Raw genomic sequence first — 16,402 nt, 5'->3', positions numbered from 1 at the left:
ATCATCCTGATTGTCCTGTAAAAGAATACAAAGCTAAACTGACCTCTCTACCTTCTGTTTTATGAAAGCCCTGTGTGGCATGCCTGAAACAATATATGCATGTATGAAAAGAATCCTAAATTGAGTCCTTTTATTCTGGTTTTCTATCCACCAAGGTGGCCTAATATCTTAAAAGCCATGGGATGTTTTGTAGCTGTACTAGTGAGTCATGACTTGAGGCTTCTTTTACAGTGCAGCTATCATAAGTCTTTGAGTAATCACAGGCCTTAAAAGTATGCTACATCAACAAGATAAGAGAAACAGCCCGCAGCACTAACAGCATTATCTTTTACTAAAATTGATTAGCCCATACTATGTGTCTCAAATATTTTTGTATAAACTTACTCAGCAAGCTGGAAATAAGTATGTTCGTGAGGAACAAGCTGAAGAAAAAACAAAAAAACCAAACCCCACTTGCTCCATAGCAAGGAAAGGGCAAGTAAGTGTCGCTAAATGGAATGTCTCTTAAGTAATTTTTTACCTTACTCACAAAAACTAAAAGCAGAGCATCACTTCCTCTCTACTTGTATTTCTTACTGCTGCTTCTGTTATACTTCTTGCTGTCCTTTTCAATAGGAGACCTGACAAGTCTAGGATGAAAAGAGTTAAACTGCTTCTCTACTTTGTGTGGAAATTATGACTATATCACATATTTTATTCCAGGGGTAGGAATGAGTTCTATTATAATTTGCTGTTATGTGAAGGAATGTTATATTCAGTACTGAGGTGGTCTGTTGCCATTGCTGATTACTGGAAGCACCTAACAGTGCTTGGCACAGAATTTTCTGCTTCCTCTGGGCTTGAGCGTGGAGTAAAGGAAGCTGCAGCAGTTTTTCATCCTTTTTCTCCCCACATGTTGGAATTTCCATGGACAAGTATGTGTGAAGAGTCAGTACCAGTTGAGTCTTTACACTTCTTACTGTAAATGGTGATACAGCAATAAAGTCTTAGAGCCTCTTCCTTCTCCTGATGTAATCTGTGAAGATCGTGAACAGTTGTGCAGGGGATGGTAGCTGTAGAGCACTTCAGATTTACATCTGAACTTCCTCTGAGGCTGAAGGGGAAAATCTTGTCTTGCTGACATATTTTTCCAGCCCTTTTAATTAAGAGTCACAGGGTGAGGTTCTCATTTTTCTAGCAAACACCCTTGCAGTCACACATTGTTTAGGGCCACAGGCATGGCACTTAAACCAGCATCCCTGTGGTAAGTCAGCAGTAAGTAGGGGACAGCCTCAGTTACATCAAGTGGGAGACAGCCCCTGTGTGCTGCAATTGTGGTACCATTCACAAAATAGGAAGATTCAGAGGAGAAAAATGTTGTAAATGAATGCAGAAAAGTTGCAGGCAGTGTTTTTTGTCTATAAAACTGAAGATTTTTAGCTGAAAAAAAAAATCTTCACCAAGGACTAAATTTTAATGTGCTACACCTTGTATAAGCATAGCCAGATTGTCTCGTTTTGCCAAAACATGCAAACAGATTGTCCTTCCCAACTCTGACATTCACCCATGGCAGTAAAATGGCTGCTGGTCGTGGTGACAAGAAAAATGTATCTTTTTTGGAGAACTGTAATAAAGAGAAATAGAATGGTTTTGCAGCAAAACATTTTGTTACCCTGTCTGCAATCTACTACTCTTTCATGGTGTTCTGAGGGGATGGGGAAACACAACAGTTTCAGTACAATTCAGCATGATGTTACCCCATCTGCAGTATATTTCAAAGTATTCATATAAATTGAAATATTGCCTGAACTACACCTTGGAACTGTAGCAAAAGTGAATAAGAGAGAGAATCCATAGTAAGTTATTTAATTATCAACCGAAGGGAAAAATTATATTTGAAAAAAAATGCTTGTTATGTTTGCCTCAAATCTGAACTACTTATCAGGTGTAAGATTCATGTTATTAATTTTATTTAAAATACAATATGTAATGATGTGTACCTTAAAACTTTGGTAGCTTTTTGGATATCACTGGTTGATCTGCCCTAAGTTTGTCGTTCTTAATCCATTAAAAGACAGGCCTGCTTGTAAATCCACAGGTACAGATAAGGAGTCACTGTTTGACTGTGTCTGAACCCTTTTCAAATGAAAAATGTCAGTGGCAGAAAGGGAGGCTGAATTATTTTTTAAAAGGGTTTTCAAAGATTCTCATGATTCCTCTGGTATCAGTTAAATGTGACATGTCCATAGACATGGCTGTTTTTTAGTGTGTAAAAGCAAGCAAATGCTGCAGTTTTCATCTCTGTGTAGAGAGAAAATGCTGCAGTATGGCTAAGTGATAAACATGTTACATTGCAATTTCCTTCTTCCATAATTAACATATAAAGAGATTTTAAAAGCTAATACAATTTGTAACAATGTGACCGTGAGAAGGAAAAAATGCTTTTATGGTTGTTTGGGTTTGTTTTTTTTTTCTTTTTGGATGCATATATGTCACATGTGTAAATTAGATATAATTAATCCATAAGCTTTCCTGCTCACATACTGCCTTTTAAAATGTCATAGCACTGTCATGATGAGGACTCACCCACATACAGAGAAGCTTTTGTAAACCGATACAGCTCTATTTCCTAGATTTGTTCCAGTTCGCAGGAAGGATCTGATGCACGATTTTACGTAGAGTAGTTTTGTAATCTGCAACACTCAGAGGTGAAATTTAGATTTCTGTGCTTGAAAATGGAAGCTGGAGCCAAGTCTTCTTTTTGGAAGATGGTCAAGATTAACCCCTGTGGACAAGGAAAAGCTTTGCAGCCTGACTGCAATGTAAATCTAGGCATTCATGGGAATGTTTAGCTCTGGAAAGTCTGTGGAAGGCTGCCTGTGAGCCAGGAGGAGTTACTCACTTCCTTCAGCCCAAGGTTCGTTTCACAACAACCACCAGTTCTAAATCTGGGATGATTTGACTCCTTGCACAGTTGGACTTTGCTCTGTTTGTGGAAAAGCACCATCCTTATTTGGGCTGGAGTTGATGAGATGTGCTGATGCAAAAGACAGGAATCACTGTTGCATCTGTTTGGTGTGGAAAGGGAGGAAGGGGCTTTAGCAGTCATGGAAAACAAATCATGAAAAATCATGGCTACAGCAAAGTTGAGGTGAGCTCTGCTGCTCCTGAGAACAGATTTTTTGCCTACCTCTAGGAAGGGCAAAGCTTGGAAGTGCAAGAGCATGGAAAAAAGCAGTCAAACATCTAACAGGAAAAGCACAGATCAGCCTGTCCTTGTTCCATCCTATCCCTATGAAAGCCTGAAACCAGAATTTATTTATAAAATAGTGTTCGAAATTGTATATATAAATATAACTGTTGCTGTATTTTTAAATGAAACATTTGTTCACAAAAAATAGGATTAGACTCCTTTCAAAAAAGAGTTGCTCAGACTATTTTTTTAATCTTTAAATGAAGTGAAAAAAATATGGGGGGGTTAAGGTGGTGACTGAGTTTTATTTTTCCCTCCATGGAAATGATAAATTCTGTGTTATTCTTCCTCTTTACTGGAAAATCCAGAAAAGTTAAGGTGAGCTAAAGCAAAAATTTCTTTTAAGTGTTAATTTTGAAGTCTTTGCTTTCAAAAATAAAATTTATGTTTAAGAAAATAAAAATTATCACGCAGTAAAAATCCTTATGCACTAAAAAAAATCATTATACAGCCTCCCCACATAAAATTTATGTTTAAGAAAATAAAAATTATCATGCAGTAAAAATCCTTATGCACTAAAAAAATCATTATACAGCCTCCCCATTGATTTTACTTATTTTGTCTTATAATATCAAGCTACCAGTTAAAATTATTTCTTGTTTAATTCTGAAATGTTACTACCTGTAAAATCTCACTCAGTACAAAATCCTTTTTGTAATTGTAGTAAATGCTTTTAGTAGTATCTTGGAGATGTTGTGATTTTTTTGTGGCTGTATGGTGTATCTCTCAAATTTTTAGTTTCTGTGTGCTTCAAAATGTGATCTTGTGCAGCAAAATGCATCAAGGAGGTTAATGTACCAGGTGTGGCTGCTACTGCAGTCTCTCTTTTCAGCTGTCATTTCCCCCCTCCTCAGCACTTCTTAAGAACTTTTATGGAATGCTGTTCTAAATAAAATTTCTTTCAAACGACTGCAGTCTCTCTTTTCAGCTGTCATTTCCCCCTCCTCAGCACTTCTTAAGAACTTTTACGGAATGCTGTTCTAAATAAAATTTCTTTCAAACTCTAATGTGTGTGAAAAGATGCAAGAAAGGAATGGGACTTCCTAAACCAAATTTGAATATAATTATAAGGGAAAAAGGTTTGTTTTTCTTTTGCAGGATGACAAGATCAGTTGTTTTTCAGACAAGCATAATTAATTCTCATTATATTGGTCCTCAGAACATTGTGCGTATAAAAGCAATACAAAGGCAGAGGTGGTTGTTGTCAAGGCATGAGTGAAAGTACTCTCAACACTGCTTGTTTTCTTTATTTGCAGGAGAGTTGGAGGTGGTCCAGAAAGACGGGGAGCGCAAGATTCAGAGCCGGCAGCAGCTTCCAGTTGGAACAACATGGGGGCCTTTCACTGGGAAGATGGATCTGAACAATAACACCTTGGTATGTAGATGCTCCGAGACACTTTGCTTTGTTATAGTGTGTGTCATTCTTCAGGGAATAGCTTGAATTGCTCCTCAGACAGAGCATTTGAAAACAGGCATTGTTAGCTTTAACGGCCAGTGGTATCTGGCTCTTTTCCAATTTGTTCATCTATGGCAACCAATCCACATGAAGTTATTTGGAGCACAGGTTAATAGTGTTTAACTTGTTCTTTTACTGAAGGGAAATGTCACTTCCTTGTTTGCTGAACCAAGGTGTTGTGTTTTGGTAGTAATATCTGATTTTTTTAGTGGCCTTTTGAATTTTTCATAGTATTAATTACTGAATACTTAATTTATATTAAAGAAAGGTATCAAAAATAAATAAATACATGATTTTAGGATAAAATTAATTAAATTTGCCGTAATATAACTTAACATAGCAAAATCTTCCATCAAATTAATGCTTTTTGAAAAGCATCAAAAGACACCTGTTATATAATATATTCTCAATTAGCCTCATTTTTTATTCTGATTGCAGAAAGTATGTGGACCATTTTACTTAAAAGTAATGCTTTGCTGATCTCAGTTCAGTGCACTGAAAATCATGTCATTTCTAGGTCTTCATTTCATTTTTGTTTGTGTTGGTTTTAATTCTGAGCTTCAATATTATTTGTGTATAGTTCAGATTAATTTTCTGAAAATATCAGGAAGAAAACAACTAATATCTCTAGAAGGGTTTAAACAGTCTTGGAACGTGCATTGCCCTGTGGGATACTTCTGAAGAACCATTATCTGCAGCTGGATCACTGTTTGCTATTACAGACTTTGCATTGAATGTATTCAGCATAAAGACACATGGAACCGTTTCACAGGAGGGGGTTACAGGCATTTGGGGTGCACACATCTGTCCTGTAAAGGGAGAAGCTGAGCTTCCCAGTGTTCACCAGCACTGGGTATCATCCTGCTCTTGGAGGGCCTGAAGAGAGTGAGGAACACTGAGTTGCTGATGTATCATCTGGGGCAGAGTGAGAGAGGGGTTATGTGGACATGGGAGAAAAGGGGAGAAAACTCCTCCCTGGAGAACCTATGCCTATACAATGGAGTTCTCTTTCTAAGGGTTGCTGGATAGGATGCATGTTACTTTCTGTAAGTATGCAGATTAAAATTTGAGTGAGGCATTATTCTGAGTACATAGTATAGTATAGTATACACATATTAGACATTTAAAATCTTAATATTTTGTACTCTTTAGCATAATTTATTAATCAAATCGTGCTAAGAAACGTTACAAAAAGCAGCATGGAAACTTCGTCTAAATTTCCAAGAGTTCGGTATTCCCAACCCAGGTCAGATTTCACATTCAGGCACCTGAATAAAGAACAGATTTTCAAAAGTACTGCAAAATCAAAGCACCTTATTGTTAGAAAGAAAAAACTGGAAAATTTGAACACTTGTCTCTATTTTCTCTATCCATTTAAGTTATATTTCCTTATCTATTTTATTATTGGCCTATCAATATTCTCAAAATATTTTTAATAAAAGGTCATATGTGACAAGCACCTGTAATTCAAATAATTGTCTAAATTCCACTATAACTACTTTCATCAGCTTTCATGTAACAGAAACCTTAGTCCTGTTGTAGTTCAAAGTCAGTCCACAATCCATAGTTTAGAGAAATGCTAGCTTGATTTTGTCTGCTTGTACCACTTCATCAGGTATATACAACATGAAGATAATGTTTAAATATCGGAGATGATATTGATTGTCCCTTCACTACAAAATTAATCTTTATCAGATATTCTTAGGATGCATTTGCAACATGTTGGAAGCCAATCATATTGTATCTTTGGGTTTCTTTTGATGGAGCCATAGATTAACCACAAGCCTAGCAGCACCTTGCTTCTCCTTTGATAGTACAGGTATGTTTTAAGGTCTGTTATTGCTTTTTAAATTTGGGAAAATATTACTTTTGCTGTATCAAAAGCATTTAGCTAAGATAGTCGGGCTTTAATGAACTCATAATTGAGCAGTGTGCAGAACTGACTTTTAATTTGTTGATTGTAATGGGATGGAACAGCTTTTTCAATGTAGTTCAGAGAAACGTGCAATGAAAACCTTCAGGACTTTTTTCTCACTAAACTGGAAAGATACTTTGTTTATTGTCAAATTAAAAATCATAAAGTCTATTTTTACTAACACATGAAAGATTTTACTTTTGTTTTGCCTACAAATATAAACACATTTGGAAATCAGAAAAATTTCCTGTAAACAGAACTTTATTCCTCAGAAATATTGTTTTGTCCCCTGTGCAACTCCCTCCTTTAAAAAAGTCAAAACTGAACTAGGTGTCATCTTGAGCAATCTGATTTAACTTCGGAGTTGGATCTGACTTTGAAGTTTGCCATGCTTTGAGCAGGACTTTGGACTGGATGACCTCCAGACCTGAATTATTCTGTGATTCTAAGTATTTTTTCTTTTTCCCAAATATCATATGCTTCCTGTAATCCTACATTTGTTACTTTAAAATTCTGTGTGAAGAAATATAAACCTTTTAATGCAACTATAATTTGCTGTTAAAGCAACAAAACCTCAGCATCAGTTTCTACATGGTTTTCTTTTATCTTTTCTCGGAATGATTCTGGGTTTTTTTATGTTTTTTTGACACATTTGATTACTTATCTCACTATTGTACATGTTCTCTGTTGTTCATTGGGAAGTTGGGATTCTTTACTTAGGTTATTTATATCTGTTTTGGAAAGCTCATTTGGGTAGAGACTTACATCCCTACAATTCAGTCAAACTTTCACATGAGCAGCTGAAAAGAGGTTTAGTTCTTTTCTGAATGAGAACCTTAAACATTCCGCTGCTATAAACATCCAATTTTTGGAAAAGAGTTTTAATGTGGATTTTTTTTGTATAGAGAGGAAAGGAAAGAAAAATTCAGGGACCCTCAGGTGAGTAAATATCACAATTTTTGCAGCTGCTGTCTTTATTGGGAAATATGTTTGTGGCTGACTACAAGTATCTCACCTGACTGTACTGTTTAGTGTTAGCGATGTGACAGTGCCTCACAGGATTCATCCATGCTGTAAGAGTTAGAGCTTACTTATTCCTCTTGCACTCTGCACTGAGTACAGCCTGTACGTGTAATATCCTGTTGAAGTGCTTCTTGTTTCCAGCAGTGCTGCGTTGCTGAATACAGTCTTGCTGCTGTTGGCTCATGAGATGGAGAAAGTTAATTAATTCAGCGCAGTACTTAATTGAGTCACCGTGCCAGATGTCAATTACATTTTAGATCTTTCAAGTTTCTGTCTTGAAGTATGTTAGCAGTACACATCTCAGAGTGGTTGGGTACCTTGAACAAAAATTATTTTAATGCTGTTCACAATTGCAATAGGAATAGCAGGTGTTGGTATCATCAGCAGTGTTGCAGCACTGTTGGGAAATACGGTAGAGCAAGGTCCCCATCAGGACTGAAGAATACTCAAACTAAAGGTAGACTTGAAATAGCTCAATGACTAATAAAGTAATTTTCTCATCTAAGAGTTTAGCCAATACTCGTGAATTACATATAATTACATTATGAAATAATGTATGCTATTGTTACTGTTACTGTTGGTGAAACAATCTGCATGCAGCCAGCAGAAAATTTTAAGACACTGTTTTTAGCAAGTGAGTCTCAGATCTTAAAACTTGTCTAGGCATTTAAGTTTTACTTCCATTTCACCTTAAGAACTTCTTAGATCATTCTTAAATATTTGTAGATACCTATTTAGATACTTTTATTATATTTAGAGTGATAGATCTCCTATTTAGATGCTTTTATTCCTGTAATTTTGCCAAACTGCTGAAATTCCTCTGCTCTCAGCTGCATGCATAGTTTGTCAGCACAATTGTGTATAGAGGTTATTGCCTTCCATTTCCTTCCACTACTTCCAGTTTCCATCCACTGTTCCATAATAGTTGGATAGTCCCAAGAAAATTAAATGCATAGGAATATCTTTTCAAGCCTAGAAAATGTACACATCTACATGTTTCCAGATTCTGTTTGAGATTTAATATAATCTTGCTGTTTAGACAAACAGACCTTTGAAGATGTTGAACAATACTACTGGCTGTCTTCAGCTGGTGGGAACTCAGCTGTAGAATGGAAGACAACACAATTTGGAAGGCTCTAAATTTGTGTCTTGCTGCATCACAGAAAATTCAGTAGCTCATGGGTACCCACAAGTAGATAGAAATATATTTTGAATCATCAGACTCCTAGTTTGTGATTCCTGTCTTTAACAGGAAAGTGGGTTTGCGCAAATGCCAAGTCCAATATGACCATGCAGGTGAAAAGAGCAGAAGACCTCTCTAGACTGGACCCCTGAAAGAGGAGCTGCTATGTGCAAGCAGATCTAAATTCAAAGCACTAGCAGCCTAGCTAAGAAAAAGCTGTTCACTTGCTTTTTTCAGCTGTACATATTTTCCCTGTTTGAGGGGACAGCTTGATGGGAATGAGGCCCTTGGAAACGAAAGCAGCACTGAACCACGTAGCCCACGACGGACGTCAAACAGTGGTTGCTCCAGCAGTAGTGTGGAGGCAATCCAAGAGGCCTTTTCCCTTGGCTGCTGCCATCTAGTTTTTGGTGTTAATCTGTGCCCATGGCAGGGTTTTGTGAAGCAAAACAATGATCAGCTGTATCCAGCCCGCCATTGTCGTCTGCTTGTTGCAGGGAAGAGCATGCGGGGCAGGCCTGTATGAGCCTGATAAGGAAAAGAGGATTCAGTGTGACTGTGAAGAGAATCCACAGGAGGAGAATGTGCAGGGCTGGGCCAGGCAAGCAGTGGGACACAGCAGGGACTCTTTAATGGGATCTGTGAGTTTCAACACCAAAGAGACACCTCTGGAAGATATGCTCCTGGAGCTGTTTGACTGGGTAGTGTGTGAGGGGCTGGGGAGCCAAGGTTCAAAATGCAGTAAAGTTATTCACTCACTAATCTGTGGCTGGTCACTTCAGGTCAGAAACCTCATGTCTCTAGTGGACAGTGACTTTTAATCTTCAGAGTTGCAGCATAAGGGTTTTCTGGGAACTTTTGTTGGAGGTGCTGCATGGCTACAGAGAGTTAGTAGTCTGTCCGTAGTCAGGCTGTAGCCAGCCTGTAGTTTCTGTTTCTCTTATTCAAACATAGAAAGGGAAAAGGTAGATTTTATCTTTAGATATGTAACTGCAAATGGAGAATTTGGCTCTTAATAGCAGAGAGCCATTTTTATATTTAGTTACCAAAAATAGTATCCTGAGTAATGAGCCTTGATTCTAATCTTCATTATACTACTTTTATACCTTTAAATATGTCAAGTGACAAGAAGCATTTCTTTCTCATTTTTACTACTGTTACTGTCAGGCTCTTCATAATTGGAACTAGTTTAAGAGCACTTCCTTTGGTCCCAAACATGAGCAGACTTTATTATTGTGGCACTTAGGACAGCACCTGATGTCACCCAACAGCTACCTGCTGATGTGCTGTGCACGTGCTGAGATTGGCTGCTTAGAACCATAGAATCAGTAAGGTTGGAAAACACCTCTAACGTCATCAAGTCCAACTGTTAACCCAGCAACACTATGTTCACCACTGAATAGTGTCCCCATGTAACACATTCAAATGTCTTTTGAACACCTCAGGGACAGTGATTCCACCACTTCTCTGGACAGCCTGTTCCAATGCCTGCCAAAGTGAAGAAATTTTTCCTCATATCTAGTGTAAACCTCCTCTGGCACAGCTTAAGGCCACTTCCTACAAACTGAAATATTTAAAAGAATTTGGATATGCCAAGATGTCCACATGGCTATCCACAATGATCTTTGAGAACACATCACCTCACATTACTTCACCTTTTACCAAGTGGTATCCCATTTATATAGACATGCAGTTCAGGAGAATGCAATGACAAAAGAACCTTTTTAAAAAACTTTTGTACAGAATTGTAGTTTAGATGCTTCTTTTTTTTTTTTTTAAGAAGTTATTTCTGCTCTTTTATTTACATTTATACAAATTTAAACCATGCTGATAATGTGATAGGAAGATGTTGCAAGGAGCTGAATAAACACCCTGTTTCGGAAAAATCCAAAAGCATTTTTTTCCAACTTGCAGAAGTATTTTCCACATCTCAAATAGGTGATGAAGTATCACAAAGGAGAACCTTAATCCTACACTTCTGTCTAAATGCTGTTAGTACACTGGTATTAGTGCTGCACACCATACCATAGCCTTAATTTTAAGTTATTAAATATTTAAAGAACATACAAATAACACAGGGTTGATATTACATTCTTCTTTTTTTTTTTTTCTTTTTTTTTTTTTTCTTCTTTTCTGATTTGGTTATTTCCAGAATCTCAACAGGGAATTTTTACACAAAATTGCTCTTGTTTTTTAACCTTGTTTCCTTAACTATAGCCCTTTTTTGAGACTACATGTACCCACGGTTCATTTTGACACCTGTTTATCAAAACAGAAGAACTTTAACATTTCTTTAAAACTGTCACTGGTAATTTTGGAAGGTTTTTAAAAATAATTCAGTTACTTGGTGCTTGCTGTGAGCATCTCCATTAAGCAGAATTTATTCTAATACTATTGTAATTAAGTAGTAGACTTTACCAATCATTCCCGTTAAACTAACTGAGTTCCTGGGAGAAAACTCAGTGAACTATCTGTCCTAGTTTGGCAAGCTTCATTTCAGCAGGGGGTCCTTCTGGGAGTGGCAATGTACCCTGGGGTACATCGCCAGACAGCTGCTGAGAGCAGAGCAAGGGGATGGTTTTGCAGAATAGATGAGGCAAAGTCAAGAACCTGGGGCAGAAAAAAAGGCAAGAAAATTTGGTCCAGGGCCTCCCAGACAGCAGTAAAAGGAGATGTTATCTCCAGGTGCCAGGCTCTTGCATTTTAGGGTGCGGAGAAAAGAGAGAGAAGAAAAGCTGTTTAATTAGAGGATCACTGCAGTAAACTTCAGTAGCAACATATTCTTGTGCTTCTACGCTGTTGAATCTTAGTAGTCTTCTACCTAGTCTAATCTTCACTGTACCACAAGCTTTAAGACACAGATGTTTATTTTGCAATTGTAGATTTTGCTAAATTTATCACAAATTTTAGAATGGCATGTAGTTTTATTTAAAAACTTCATGTAAGAAAAATAATCTATTTATCTCCATTTAAAGTCATTAATGTAGTTCACTGCACTAAAATACCTAAGAGGCACAAGTTCTGTAACTGTTTAATATGTGAAATTTAACATTAAATGTTTTCCTCTGAGGAAAATTTTTCAATTCATGCTTTTTATAATGACACTTCTTATTTATGAAACATACATACTATAGACTAGGCAGATATCAAATGCCAGATTTAAATATTCAGCAGTTTTGGAAGTCATCTTCTCACTAAATGTTAACACTATCTTTTTTTATTCTGGAATAAAATTCAGTCTCTAAAATGTTGACACTTCTTTCAGTAGTTTCACATTCATAGAACAAGCATGGGAAATTCTAACTCCATCATTTTAGTGGCACATAAGGCTATGAAGGTGTTTGTGTCTATGAAGATGTTTGCATTGTTAAGATAAGAATTTGGTAGTTACAATGGTCACAGAACTGAAAGACTAGGAGGCTTGTGCTCTCTGACCATTTGAAAATAAAATGTCCTGGAAGCCATGGGTATTTTTTTGCCTGCTGCACATAAAGCTGTGCCTGCCCAAGGGTAGTTCGCCTCAGGGTACACTGGTAGTGGAAAAAAGCACTGCGATGCTGTTGCCTGCGGAACTGTGGTCGCACTTGTGTTGCACCCAGTATGTTGTCAAGATGTGCTGTCTGGACATACAAATGCATAAGATTATGAAAACATCAACAGATGCTTTCCATAGGACTTGGGGATGCCACAGTGGGCAGTTGTTTGGAATAAAAGCATGCTGTGGGGAAAATCTTGGTGTCAAAATTTATTTGTTAATAAAACAAGCAAGATACCATATCATAGTAACAATAACAATATTTTAAATTATTGTCTATCTTCATTTAAATAAATAAATAAATTACTTCAAGTAAAGGAATGGACCTGTGGTTTCAGTTAAGACAGTGGCTGCTTGCTGATCACTTTCATACAGTGTGATGGAATGATCAAAATTCAAAAGATCAGTTCCTTGTGTCTGAATCTGCTTGAGAGAAGTAGCCTATAAATTTTCAAGAAGGATGGAAATTAAAGTTATTTCTGGTTGTTTCGTTGCCAGCCAAATTAACTGTGTTCTGTGAAAGCGTGGGTTTGAATGTTTTGAATAAAAAAAACCCTCGCAATATTTCTAGTAAGTATTGTTAGTACAGTATGTGTGAATACATAAATTTATAAAAAACCAGATATTTAAACATAAATATGTAAAAAAATATATAGTAACTATATATATGTACATATGTATATATACATACACAATTTAAATGATTGTGAATATATAAAATAGCATATTCTATTATATATATGTAATTACCATATTCTAATCAGAAGCAGGCATTGTCTGTTCCTAGGTCCTAAAAATCTGTTTTATTTGAAATACTTTAATTTTGCTGAACTTTCCTCACTGTTCAGCTGAAACTCCTTTTCTAATGATGTTGAGGTATCCCATGGCCAGTAGCAAAATGAGTCCTTTTCCAGATGCAACAAATCTACTTTGCACTACCAAAGTATGGGCAAAGAAATTCAGAGCTTGGCCTGAGAAACTCAGTGCTGAGTGAAGCTTATAAATGTCCTGAGCCTCATTTATCAAGCCTGGAGAACAAGTTCATCAGTCTAATCCAATGGAGGCTCCTCAGACTCCAGGGAAGCTCAAAAGACAATTGGCTCCAGCCATTAGGGCTCCAGAGCAAAGAGCACAGGAGGCACCATTGCTTGTTTTCTTACCTTCCCTACCAGCCCCAGACCACCTGTAGCAGGGGAAAGCTGCAGCAAGGACTGCACAGCTGGTGCACTACTTGATGATGTTATTTATTTATACGTTTATTTGCGTGTCCTGATATTCCATACATGGTACATTATATGCATAGCCTCGTTGAATTTTATATTGTTTCATATTTATATTGTTTCGTTGGGTGTAGCAAGATGGGGGTCGGGACTCTCTTCTCCCAGATGACCAGTGTCAGGACAAGAGAAAATGTCCTCAGGATGTGCCAGGGGAGGTTCAGGCTGGGCATTGGGAGGAATTTCTTAATGGAAAGGATTGTTAAACGTTGGAACGGGCTGCCCAGGGAGGTGGTAGTGTCACCATCCCTGGAGGTGTTCAAGAAATGACTTAATGCCATGGTCTAGTTGACATGGTGGTGATCAGGGAAAGGACTTGATTTGACTTGATGATCTCAGAGGTCTTTTCCAACCTAAATGATTCTGTAATAATCATATCCCGTCTTAAATAAGTGAAAATTAATAAACTTTTACCCCCTTTCTTTTTACTAGTGCATTTTAATGTGTTTACAAAATGCTTCACAACTTTTGAATCATTAAATATAGTTTTTTTAGCTCTTTTAATATATTTAGGAAATAATTGAGTTTTGCATAGGCAAAATACTGTCTTTTCTGTACTGTAAGGGAAGGATAGCACTCGGAACACTACTGATGCATTTAGGAAAAACTACATAACATATGAGATATCATCACGGTTTATGTAGATTATTCTCACTCTGAGAATGTCTTATAATTTAAAATTCTTCCTGTCACAGATTAGCTTTTATATCTTGTTTTTGACCTTTGATTTGATATCTGAAATGCATAGAAGATACTATTTTTAATAAAAACTTTATATGTGTTAGTAATTATTATTTATGTATTTGTTTAAAAGCATCTCACATTTCCCCAAATACTTCTCTTTCTTTGAAGCTTTCTCTTCTCTCACATGACAGTCTCTGATCTGGGGGATGAGTGGCCACTTTTTTTAAAAAAGAAACTGGAACTCCTGCCATGTGTGAGGACATTAAAGACAAGTTTAGGGGAGCTGAGGGAGGTGTGCCTCGAAGCTGGGGAGGTGAGGAAGGATTCTTCCCTCTCTCCCCCTCCTGCAAGCTGTTGTCCTCACTTTTGGAAGAAAACTGGGGCAAATTAGCATAAAGGAAAGAGAGCAATAATGCAGAAAACAATAGTAGATCCAAAATATCTTAGTTCCTGCTTTTCTGCTTGTGTTTAAGCTGGCCTGGTTCTACTATTGCTAATTTTCAGTTCTGCAGTGAACCTTATAGTATAGTGGACTTTAGTCTTACTGCTCTACTTTTACACTGTTTCTCCCTCTTGGATGCAGTTGCATTTATTACATTAAATATTGGATTTTGTTGTTTATATTTGTTAAATTCCAGATCATATTCTTTTCTTTTGGGATCCAATATTTTACCTTATTCCTGTTTCTCACTCTGGTCAATCCACCTCCTCCAAGTCAAAACACTGTCTTAATCCTGTATGCTTCTGTGTGGAGGATTTCCCTTGCTTCTTGGATCCACCTGGATCACAAGCCATGGAATGACATGAAGGATAGCATTAGGTGAACCTTCCAGACTCAGCAAGGTATCAGCAAGGGAATTTAGTTTAGATACAAGAAAGAGCTTCCTAATATTAATGAGAGTGAAAAGCTGGAGGAGATTCAGGAGGTTGCAGTAAATCCGTGGCTGGAATGTTTCAGAACAGGCTGGACCAAGACGACAGGAGTGGTGTAGGCGCAGCTGAGCCATGGCATGGGGGAAGGAAAGGGAGCAGATGACCCTGTGGCTTTTGGCAGCCTGATGCTGAGAAATGTCTGGAGCCAACTTCACTTGTTTGGCTGCCCAGAAATGCCTGCAGGTAGCTAAAATCTTTCAAAATTGGCTTTAAAAGGAGCAGAATGAGACACTGGTTTTTTGAAGAAGATGGCAGATGGGACATTACAGGAAGCTAGACAGTTGGTCACACCAGTATAGGATACTGGTTTCAAAATCTAATTGAAATATAACAAGGCCTAGCTGAGAGATAAGGAAGTAAGCTGCTATATTTCTTTGGCATGTCCCTTCTCAATTGCCTGCAGGTTTTTTTCTTCTGAATGTCCTCACTTCCCACTCCAGTTTCTTGCTAACTAAAGTTAGAATTATAGCCAAATATTAAATCAGTTAGCTTTTTCAAAACATTACTTTCAGTTTTACTTAGGACGTTGTTTCTAAGTTTTCTGTAGTTCTTTTTTTAAGGAAGATATAAGGATCATTGTCCCAGGTTTCTAAGCATCATTGTCCCCGGTTTTTGTGCTGCACATTTGCAGAGTGAGAGCAATAGTATTGCATTTTCAGGATGCCAAGTGTGTGCACTTTGATCTGATGGTACAGCATGCCTCAGGGACTAAGCTGAATTTTGATTTTTAGTCAGTCAGCCACTATCTGGTACCAGAACGCCAATTAGACAGGCTGAAAAACAGAGAATACAGGATGGATTGGAGATGGGAACATTTGCAAGGAGGCTCTTGGAATCACCAGCATCCTCAGAGCTCATTCCGTGCTTCTGTGCTAGTAAATCTCTTAAATGCATACAGAAATGATACCTGTGTGCAGTAAATGACTGCACATACACTGATTACTTTTGAAACCACTTCCCCCCACCCCGCCGCATTCAGCAGTGGAAAATAAGAATAATATACATGTTTCGAAACTTGACCTCACAAATGTGAGACCACTTGGTGTGGTTGTAACTCCTTAACATTCCTTGCATTCCCTCTCCCAAGCCAAATTGTTAGCACTTGTTTGCAGGGTTTAAGTGGCTTTGTAGTAGCACCTATTAGCTTGCTCTGGCTAGTGGCAT

The 16,402-nt window shown here is 37.4% G+C and overlaps 1 protein-coding gene across 2 annotated transcripts in view; it reads left to right on the top strand.

Moving 5' to 3' along the window:
- ZFPM2 (zinc finger protein, FOG family member 2) overlaps positions 1 to 16,402 on the top strand; it is a 308,016-nt gene that overhangs the window by 141,691 nt on the left and 149,923 nt on the right. For both annotated transcript variants that reach the window (XM_017730299.1, XM_017730298.1), the window contains one exon: positions 4,489 to 4,607. In XM_017730299.1, the coding sequence (XP_017585788.1) occupies positions 4,489 to 4,607 (119 nt within the window). The remainder of the gene's footprint in view (positions 1 to 4,488; positions 4,608 to 16,402) is intronic.

Source organism: Corvus brachyrhynchos, unplaced genomic scaffold, assembly GCF_000691975.1.
Source record: "Corvus brachyrhynchos isolate BGI_N302 unplaced genomic scaffold, ASM69197v1 scaffold302, whole genome shotgun sequence".
Classification (NCBI taxonomy): domain Eukaryota; kingdom Metazoa; phylum Chordata; class Aves; order Passeriformes; family Corvidae; genus Corvus; species Corvus brachyrhynchos.
This window is presented reverse-complemented; position numbering and strand designations above follow the sequence as displayed.